Source organism: Marmota marmota, unplaced genomic scaffold, assembly GCF_001458135.2.
Source record: "Marmota marmota marmota unplaced genomic scaffold, marMar, whole genome shotgun sequence".
Taxonomy (NCBI): Eukaryota; Metazoa; Chordata; class Mammalia; order Rodentia; family Sciuridae; genus Marmota; species Marmota marmota.
The window spans coordinates 49985323-49996598 of record NW_025999977.1 but is presented as its reverse complement, the minus strand read 5'-3'; the positions used below and the strand labels follow the sequence as shown (position 1 = coordinate 49996598).

The following is an 11276-nucleotide window of genomic DNA, read 5'->3' as shown; positions in this document are numbered from 1 at the left end:
AGAATACCCTGACGGGATAAACAATAAAGAGATACAGACATAGGGAAAACAAGTAGGATTACTGCAATTCAGCAAAGATAAAGGAAGACAAGACAAATCTGGAATAGTTTTCTAAGGTACATTAAATATGTTTTTTGGTTTTATAGTCTTGTTGCATGCTGAGGGCTGAATTAAGGGCCTCACACAAGCTAAGAATGCACTATACCACTGAGTTACACCCTCAGCCACTAAATAAAGTTTTAATAACCACCACAAAGAGAAGTCACGTACAATTTTGTATTTAGCTCATGATTATCCCATTAAATACTGGGTGTTGCAATACGCAAAGATAGGAAAATAGTGAGTATAAAACTACTAAACTGGAAGTACCCGTCAATTATCAGCTATTTGAACAGTATCACAGTGCAGCTTATCCAATTATCAGCTATTTGAACAGTATCACAGTGCAGCTTATCGTCATCTTCCTTGTCACCAACAGTGTAAGAAATTAAAAGGCAGCAGTTTACAGGTGTAGTTACCTTATAACAAGCATCGGGATCCAGACACGTGTACACATTCTGCTGCATGGTTAACATGTCTTGCAGCAAGGTTCTCCAATGAGACTCACTCACAGGAGGCTGCCTGGAATAACAGGAAAAACAAAAGATGAAAACCGAAAACATGAAAGATCTCTCTTCTATTAGTTAAAAGTTAAGAACACAACAAACAAGTACCACCATTCCAAATGATCACTAGGAATGATCTCCTATGAAGACAGAAGGAAAAGCTGGGCAGCTGTACCTCAATGCTAGAGCTGCTGCCAAATCAGCCCCTGTCATAGGCTGCTTAGACACGAAACGAGCAGCAGAAAACAAATGGCATTCCGACAAGTTGTGAGTTTCTAAGGTAAAATAAAGCACAAAAAGATAAAGCAGCTATGATGAAGAAAAAGCATTTGGAGACAGGATTTCAAACTTCTTCTTCATCACTGTGCACCTCCTCTCTGAGGTCTGTCTTCAACTGACCATTCAAACACATGGGGCAACCACAGGCGACACTGGATTTGAAGGCAGGATGGGAACCATGACTCACAGCAGGGCCATTTGAGTTGTTCCTTCAGTGACAGTATGGACAGCACTCCATACAGCAACTTACAGAATACTGCAGAGTCACCTTCTCAGGTGACAGTTCAGGTAAAAGCAGCCTCATGGAGCAGTTACAGCAGTTCACCCTGTGGGCACAGCAAGGAGCTTCCTGTTCCCAAGAGCCAGGACCCTCTGCAACTATTCCACAGTGTTCCAGGCCCCTTAAGAAACATGCCAGTGACCACACTCAAGAAAGGCCAAAGTGAAAAGGTCCCACAGGGTATTTCTGGGTCATTTACACTTCTTCCATGCCAGAAGTAATTTACCAGTTCGATCAATTATACCCAAGCAGTGAGACCTTTGTAATTCGGTTGATTAAAAATCACTTTATGTTTTCTTCCAAAGGTACAGAGAAGGGAATTAATGGTCAAGATCTCCTGTAGCAGGGGAAAGGGTTTTGCTAACATTTTCATCCACAGTCACAGATTAGCTGTCATTTAATGTTTCTGAATTTCACTTTCCTAACTCAAAGCCCACCTCAGTCTCAAAAGGAATGGATAATAATTCTGATGAAACACAAACATTGATGCAAGATGCTCCTATAAGCTTAATTACCTGTATGAACTTGAGTTTTTAATATACTGAGTTCTAGGCTCCCTTTTATCTATGTTATAAAGATGAACTTAAACTAGAACATATAAAAAGACTTCCAGTTTTTCTGGTATTAAGTTTTCAACAAACAATGAATGAAAATGAAGTTACAAATACATTTATGTGTTTAAGTTACATATGATTACTAATATTGCCTTGTAGAAAGAACATTAGAATTCTCAAAAGTTCATCTTAGATTAATATATATTTCTTTGGAATCATCATTTATGTTTACCTAAAATTTGTTTTCAAGTTCTACATAATGAATCTCAATTTTTTTTTAGTTGTAGATGGGCACAATACCTTTATTTTATTTATGTGGTGCTGAGGATCAAACCCAGTACCCCATTGCAACGCAAGCACACTATCACCGGACCACAACCCCAGCCCTGAATCTCAATGTTTGAAAAGGGTAGATTCTGTTTTGTGTTTGTCAAATACCAACTAGATAATATATCTTTTTGTTATTCATTTTTGGCTTTATGTCATATAATGCATTTTTTAAAAATTATTACTATTTCCAAGAGCTGTGTTAAAAAGAGCAGATTGACAGTACACATAATAAATATTTCTATAGAAAAAGTATGCATTGAGGGGTAATTTCTGTAAAAAATCTAGTCTATAAAAATTTTTGTGTTATGTTTTCTAGGCTGTCCTGCAACTCATGGGCTCAAGTGATCCTCCTGCATCAACTTCCTGAGTTCTTGGAGTAAAAGGCACACATTACCTTGGCCCAGCTTCTCCTAAAGATTTTAATAAGTACATGCTTCTTTTAATAAGAATATGCTTCACTTGCCTTTGGCATTTTATATTACGCAAAATGAATTACTCTCGTTTCATATGTAATAATACGTAAGAAAACCATTTTTTAGCATACACACACACAAAATATATAACATTGGCAAGAATTTCTCAGAATAATCCATAAAATGTTTTCATTAGTTTGATATTACTACTTGAACTCTACCCTCTGGCATCAAAGAATGGAGGACTCTTTCAGCTTTGGTATGCAAGCGGACACACAGCGAAATGTTTGATGAAGTGAGGGCCCCAGCTTCCACCAGCTCAATAAAATCAGACCTAGGCATCATCTAGCTGAACTCAAGTCCTCACAGCCCAGCTGTTCTTCTAGAAGCCATCAGCACTGGGACAGATGGTATTAATGTTTCCTCACACATGGCTAGTCGCAAATAGAGTTCTAATTAAAATAAATTATAACACATTATTTATAATGGCCTTCTTCAGAAAACATTCAGTAAATAAGAATGAAGAATAGAACTTGAAGAAACTAAACAGGCTTGCAAATTAACAAGATTCCTGAACACACACACACACAGTATGAGTTCAGCTTTGGAACAGAGGTGGATTTTTAAGGGAAAAACAGTCTTGTATTCAAGATGGTCAAACCTCGGTTTTAACAGATTTGGTGACATTGCTACCATTTAGGATATATACAAGACTATTCTGGAGGTAATGAAGGCCAAGCCATGGTAACAGAACAAAATAATTAAAATTCATTTTAAACATACTACTTTGAATATGGGCCGTATTCTTAGTAAACAGGTCACAGTAGAAATTAACCTCAGACACTTCAACATTATGTAAGAAACTCAGTGTGAGGATAATCTTGCAGCAACAGCAAGGCTTTCCTGTTAAAGAGGTTTTAGAGCAGTCAGAACCTCACACCCCACTTGAACAGGAATTTTTTTCCCCCTCTTAAAGGAAAGAGAAGTGGGATTTTTGTTTTGCATTTTGATTGATTGGTTGGTTGTTTTGCAGAACTTGAGATCAAATCCAAGTCTCCCAGTCTGCGAGGCAAGTGCTACTAGCACTGAGTTGCATTCCTCCGGCCATTAAGAAATCTTAAGACTTGAATCATTCAAAATCTTAATCATTCATTCAATATTCAGACAGCTGATATGTGAGTTCCCATCTGAGCTGTATGGTGGTGATCACATTCGTGCTAGAGAAAGAGTGATCTAAAGGGGAATGTGAAGTACAGACTTTAATAACCACAGGATGCTATTGCGAGAAATGAGGACAGCAGCAAGGGAGGCACACAGGAAAAGCCAGGGAATCTCCAGGAAAAACAATTCATTCCACGTGGAGTAGTCAAACCAGGTTTCCTAAAAAGATGTGGAACAAGATCTTAAAAGAGGGAAATATATAAGACTGTCTCATTAGCATCGGAGTTTTTTCTTTTAATCTTAAACTATATCTCAAAATCGTAACAAGAGAAAAGATTTTGAAAAGCTCTCATTATTTGATCCTACTTCCTGTGAGGCTGCCCCTTCAGCACTAGCTTTTGAGAAGACTTTTCCCAAGCATTCTTCACATCTTTATACAGTCTCCTGAGGGACAGGTTCAGAATCTAACCTCACCTGCATCCTTGGGGATAACCCTCCACTCCCTACCTCCAGCTCACACCTCTCTGATCTTCACATCCATCTTCAATCTGTAATATCCACCTAAAGGCCACAAGGTCACAGGTCTTCTCTGCTTATTTCCCTGCCTAAAAATCTAGTATAATAGATTAAAAAAACTTTAGAGTTTATTACTGAACATTTGGATACCACCTACTTCAAAATGCCTTTCAACTCTGTTGCCAACTTTTCTACAATCTGTTAATTCTCACATAGACTTCATGAGTATTCTGTTACTATAATTTAATTGGACATAGCTCCAACCAGTCCAGACAGGTGTCATGTCTTTTTTCCTCAGAAGCCTGACATCAAGCATAATACAGACACTAAGTATGTCAAAATCCATAATAGTCATAAAATAATGTAAATAAAAAATTCATAAATATTTAAGAAATGTAAATGTTAACTAATGAGTTCAGTTGTCCTGTCTCTTATAACTGGTTTTAAGTAAATTTCCAAAGAGAAACTCAAGAAAATTTCTAACTTCCTTAGAATGACTGTTATACCTTAAATGAAGTTAACATAGAAACATACAGAATTAGTGTAAATACAAATGTTCTAGTTATCAAATTTAACATTATCTTTTTACACTTATTCACTCATTCGTTTGAAAAGATTCATTACCTATAAACTCTTAGAAACTGTTTTAAGCAACAGAAATAGAACGTGAAAAACTCACATATTCAAATTATTGAGAAACAAATATTTTCTGATCAGCATCAGAAAATAACATTTCCACTGAACAAATTTTATACTTGCGCAGCTCTTAATATGTACATTTACTAGAATCCTTATAGGAATGCAGGAAAAGAATAGATCAGCTTAGGCAAAACTGACATTTTTACACTACTGTATCTTCTAATCAAACATGAGGTATATTTCTCCATTTTTTTATGTCTATTATTGTTCTCAGTGTTTGTAATTTTCAGTGTATATGATTTATATATTTCATTTTAGATTTACTGCTAGAAATGTGATGTTTTAATCCTATTATAAAGTTCCCAACTTCATCGTCATTAGGGAAATACACATTAGGATTTCAGTAAAATGCTATCGTATTTGCTTAAAAAAGGAGGAAAGGGGAAAAAACTCAGTATCAAATAACTCTATATATTGCTAGAGCAATATACACAATAACTGTGAAATATGATTTGGCAGAATCTCCTAAAGTTGGTCTCAGGTATATTCTATAACTCAGCAATTGTATGCTAAGTAGGTATGGTATTCAAGAAAAACACACATGCATATATATCCAAAGACATACGTATAGGAAAGACAGGAATGAATCTGACTTAACTTTCCTATGTACATATGTAAGCATTGCACAGTGAATCTCCACATATGTGCAACAAGAGACTGGAATCTTTATAAGATATACTTCAGATTTATTTAAATATGTCAAAATATATTCTATTATCATGTTTAAAAAGAACAAATTTTTAAAAATTGAAATTATTCATAGAAATAGTATTAACAAGCAAAACTGAGAAATAATCAAAATGTCCATAACATAGAATTTATAAATAATGTATTATATTCACAAAATGAAATATTTTACAACAATGAGAATGAACAAATAATGTTATACCAACAATGTAGATGAATTTCACCANGAATTTTCTAAGGTACATTAAATATGTTTTTTGGTTTTATAGTCTTGTTGCATGCTGAGGGCTGAATTAAGGGCCTCACACAAGCTAAGAATGCACTATACCACTGAGTTACACCCTCAGCCACTAAATAAAGTTTTAATAACCACCACGGAGAAGTCATGTACAATTTTGTATTTAGCTCATGATTACCCCATTAAATACTTGGTGTTGCAATAAGCAAAGATAGGAAAATAGTGAGTATAAAACTACTAAACTGGAAGTACCCGTCAATTATCAGCTATTTGAACAGTATCACAGTGCAGCTTATCGTCATCTTCCTTGTCACCAACAGTGTAAAAAATTAAAAGGCAGCAGTTTACAGGTGTAGTTACCTCATAACAAGCATCAGGATCCAGACACGTGTACACATTCTGCTGCATGGTTAACATGTCTTGCAGCAAGGTTCTCCAATGAGACTCACTCACAGGAGGCTGCCTGGAATAACAGGAAAAACAAAAGATGAAAACCGAAAACATGAAAGATCTCTCTTCTATTAGTTAAAAGTTAAGAACACAACAAACAAGTACCACCATTCCAAATGATCACTAGGAATGATCTCATATGAAGACAGAAGGAAAAGCTGGGCAGCTGTACCTCAATGCTAGAGCTGCTGCCAAATCAGCCCCTGTCATAGGCTGCTTAGACACGAAACGAGCAGCAGAAACAGCAAATGGCATATCGACAAGTTGTGAGTTTCTAAGGTAAAATAAAGCACCAAAAGATAAAGCAGCTATGATGAAGAAAAAGCATTTGGAGACAGGAATTCATTTCAAACTACTTCTTCATCACTGTGCACCTCCTCTCTGAGGTCTGTCTTCAACTGAACATTCAAACACATGGGGCAACCACAGGCGACACTGGATTTGAAGGCAGGATGGGAACCATGACTCGCAGCAGGGCCATTTGAGTTGTTCCTTCAGTGACAGTATGGACAGCACTCCATACAGCAACTTACAGAATACTGCAGAGTCACCTTCTCAGGTGACAGTTCAGGTAAAAGAAGCCTCATGGAGCAGTTACAGCAGTTCACCCCGTGGGCACAGCAAGGAGCTTCCTGTTCCCAAGAGCCAGGACCCTCTGCAACTATTCCACAGACAGTGTTCCAGGCCCCTTAAGAAACATGCCGGTGACCACACTCAAGAAAGGCTAAAGTGAAAAGGTCCCACAGGGTATTTCTGGGTCATTTACACTTCTTCCATGCCAGAAGTAATTTACCAGTTCGATCAATTATACCCAAGCAGTGAGACCTTTGTAATTCGGTTGATTAAAAACCATTTTATGTTTTCTTCCAAAGGTACAGAGAAGGGAATTAATGGTCAAGATCTCCTGTAGCAGGGGAAAGGGTTTTGCTAACATTTTCATCCACAGTCACAGATTAGCTGTCATTTAATGTTTCTGAATTTCACTTTCCTAACTCAAAGCCCACCTCAGTCTCAAAAGGAATGGATAATAATTCTGATGAAACACAAACATTGATGCAAGATGCTCCTATAAGCTTAATTACCTGTATGAACTTGAGTTTTTAATATACTGAGTTCTAGGCTCCCTTTTATCTATGTTATAAAGATGAACTTAAACTAGAACATATAAAAAGACTTCCAATTTTTCTGGTATTAAGTTTTCAACAAACAATGAATGAAAATGAAGTTACAAATACATTTGTGTTTAAGTTACATATGATTACTAATATTGCCTTGTAGAAAGAACATTATAATTCTCAAAAGTTCATCTTAGATTAATATATATTTCTTTGGAATCATCATTTATGTTTACCTAAAATTTGTTTTCAAGTTCTACATAATGAATCTCAATTTTTTTTTAGTTGTAGATGGGCACAATACCTTTATTTTATTTATGTGGTGCTGAGGATCAAACCCAGTACCCCATGCACGCAAAGCAAGCACACTATCACCGGACCACAACCCCAGCCCTGAATCTCAATGTTTGAAAAGGGTAGATTCTGTTTTGTGTTTGTCAAATACCAACTAGATAATGTATCTTTTTTGTTATTCATTTTTGGCTTTATGTCATATAATGCATTTTTAAAAAATCATTACTATTTCCAAGAGCTGTGTTAAAAAGAGCAGATTGACAGTACACATATAATAAATATTTCTATAGAAAAAGTATGCATTGAGGGGTAATTTCTGTAAAAAATCTAGTCTATAAAAATTTTTGTGTTATGTTTTCTAGGCTGTCCTGCAACTCATGGGCTCAAGTGATCCTCCTGCATCAACTTCCTGAGTTCTTGGAGTAAAAGGCACACATTACCTTGCCCAGCTTCTCCTAAAAATTTTAATAAGTATATGCTTCTTTTAATAAGAATATGCTTCACTTGCCTTTGGCATTTTATATTACGCAAAATGAATTACTCTCGTTTCATATGTAATAATACGTAAGAAGAAAACCATTTTTTAGCATACACACACACAAAATATATAATACTGGCAAGAATTTCTCAGAATAATCCATAAAATGTTTTCATTAGTTTGATATTAGTACTTGAACTCTACCCTCTGGCATCAAAGAATGGAGGACTCTTTCAGCTTTGGTATGCAAGCGGAGACACAGCGAAATGTTTGATGAAGTGAGGGCCCCAGCTTCCACCAGCTCAATAAAATCAGACCTAGGCATCATCTAGCTGAACTCAAGTCCTCACAGCCCAGCTGTTCTTCTAGAAGCCATCAGCACTGGGACAGATGGTATTAATGTTTCCTCACACATGGCTAGTCGTAAATAGAGTTCTAATTAAAATAAATTATAACACATTATTTATAATGGCCTTCTTCAGAAAACATTCAGTAAATAAGAATGAAGAATAGAACTTGAAGAAACTAAACAGGCTTGCAAATTAACAAGATTCCTGAACACACACATACACAGTATGAGTTCAGCTTTGGAACAGAGGTGGATTTTTAAGGGAAAAACAGTCTTGTATTCAAGATGGTCAAACCTCAGTTTTAACAGATTTGGGGACATTGCTACCATTTAGGATATATACAAGACTATTCTGGAGGTAATGAAGGCCAAGCCATGGTAACATAACAAAATAATTAAAATTCATTTTAAACATACTACTTTGAAAATGGGCCATATTCTTAGTAAACAGGTCACTGAGTAGAAATTAACCTCAGACACTTCAACATTATGTAAGAAACTCAATGTGAGGATAATCTTGCAGCAACAGCAAGGCTTTCCTGTTAAAGAGAAGGTTTTAGAGCAGTCAGAACCTCACACCCCACTTGAACAGGAATTTTTTCCCCCTCTTAAAGGAAAGAGAAGTGGGATTTTTGTTTTGCATTTTGATTGATTGGTTGATTGTTTTGCAGAACTTGAGATCAAATCCAAGTCTCCCAGTCTGCGAGGCAAGTGCTACTAGCACTGAGTTGCATTCCTCCGGCCATTAAGAAATCTTAAGACTTGAATCATTCAAAATCTTAATCATTCATTCAATAATCAGACAGCTGATATGTGAGTTCCCATCTGAGCTGTATGGTGGTGATCACATTCGTGCTAGAGAAAGAGGGATCTAAAGGGGAATGTGAAGTACAGACTTTAATAACCACAGGATGCTATTGCGAGAAATGAGGACAGCAGCAAGGGAGGCACATGGGAAAAGCCAGGGAATCTCCAGGAAAAACAATTCATTCCACCTGGAGTAGTCAAACCAGGTTTCCTAAAAAGATGTGGAACAAGATCTTAAAAGAGGGAAATATATAAGACTGTCTCATTAGCATCGGAGTTTTTTCTTTTCATCTTTAAACTATATCTCAAAATTCGAAAATAACAAGAGAGAAAGAAGATTTTGAAAAGCTCTCATTATTTGATCCTACTTCCTGTGAGGCTGCCCCTTCAGCATTAGCTTTTGAGAAGACTTTTCCCAAGCATTCTTCACATCTTTATACAGTCTCCTGAGGGACAGGTTCAGAATCTAACCTCACCTGCATCCTTGGGGATCACCCTCCACTCCCTACCTCCAGCTCACACTTCTCTGATCTTCACATCCATCTTCAATCTGGAATCTCCACCTAAAGGCCACAAGGTCACAGGTCCTCTCTGCTTATTTCCCTGCCTAAAAATCTAGTATAATAGATTAAAAACACTTTAGAGTTTATTACTGAACATTTGGATACCACCTACTTCAAATGCCTTTCAACTCTGTTGCCAACTTTTCTACAAGGTAATCTGTTAATTCTCACATAGACTTCATGAGTATTCTATTAGTATAATTTAATTGGACATAGCTCCAACCAGTCCAGACAGGTGTCATGTCTTTTTTCCTCAGAAGCCTGACATCAAGCATAATACAGACACTAAGTATGTCAAAATCCATAACAAAATAGTCATAAAATAATGTAAATAAAAAATTCATAAATATTTAAGAAATGTAAATGTTAACTAATGAGTTCAGTTGTCCTGTCTCTCTTATAACTGGTTTTAAGTAAATTTCCAAAGAGAAACTCAGCAAAATTTCTACCTTCCTTAGAATGACTGTTACACTTCAAATGACGTTAACATAGAAACATACAGAATTAGTGTAAATACAAATGTTCTAGTTATCAAATTTAACATTATCTTTTTACACTTATTCACTCATTCGTTTGAAAAGATTCATTACCTATAAACTCTTAGAAACTGTTTTAAGCAACAGAAATAGAATGTGAAAAAGTCACATATTCACCAAATTATTGAGCAACACAAATATTTTCTGATCAGCATCAGAAAATAACATTTCCACTGAACAAATTTTATACTTGCGCAGCTCTTAATATGTACATATACTAGAATCCTTATAGGAATGCAGGAAAAGAATAGATCAGCTTAGGCAGAACTGACATTTTTACACTACTGTATCTTCTAATCAACAAACATGAGGTATATTTCTCCATTTTTTGTCTATTATTGTTCTCAGTGTTTGTAATTTTCAGTGTATATGATTTATATATTTCATTTTAGATTTACTGCTAGAAATGTGATGTTTTGATCCTGTTATAAAGTTCCCAACTTCATCGTCATTAGGGAAATACACATTAGGATTTCAGTAAAATGCTATCGTATTTGCTTAAAAAAGGAGGAAAGGGGAAAAAAAACTGTATCAAATAACTCTATATATTGCTAGAGCAATATACACAATAATTGTGAAATATGATTTGGCAGAATCTCCTAAAGTTGGTCTCAGGTATATTCTATAACTCAGCAATTGTATGCTAAGTAGGTATGGTATTCAAGAAAAACACATATGCATATATATCCAAAGACATACGTATAGGAAAGACAGAGGAATGAATCTGACTTAACTTTCCTATGTACATATGTAAGCATAGCACAGTGAATCTCCACATATGTGCAACAAGAGACTGGAATCTTTATTAGAATAAGATATACTTCAGATTTATTTAAATATGTCAAAATATATTCTATTATCATGTTTAATTAAAAAGAACAAATTTTTAAAAATTAAAATTATTCATAGAAATAGTATTAAG

General features: G+C 35.6%; 1 protein-coding gene across 1 annotated transcript in view; it reads right to left on the bottom strand.

Annotated features, from left to right (window-relative positions):
• The window catches only part of Nbas (NBAS subunit of NRZ tethering complex), a 351187-nt gene that overhangs the window by 180270 nt on the left and 159641 nt on the right, over positions 1-11276 (bottom strand). Inside the window, 3 exon segments of the mRNA XM_048804961.1 lie at positions 519-621; positions 6019-6288; positions 6385-6486. Coding sequence (XP_048660918.1) covers positions 519-621; positions 6019-6288; positions 6385-6486 — 475 coding nt within the window.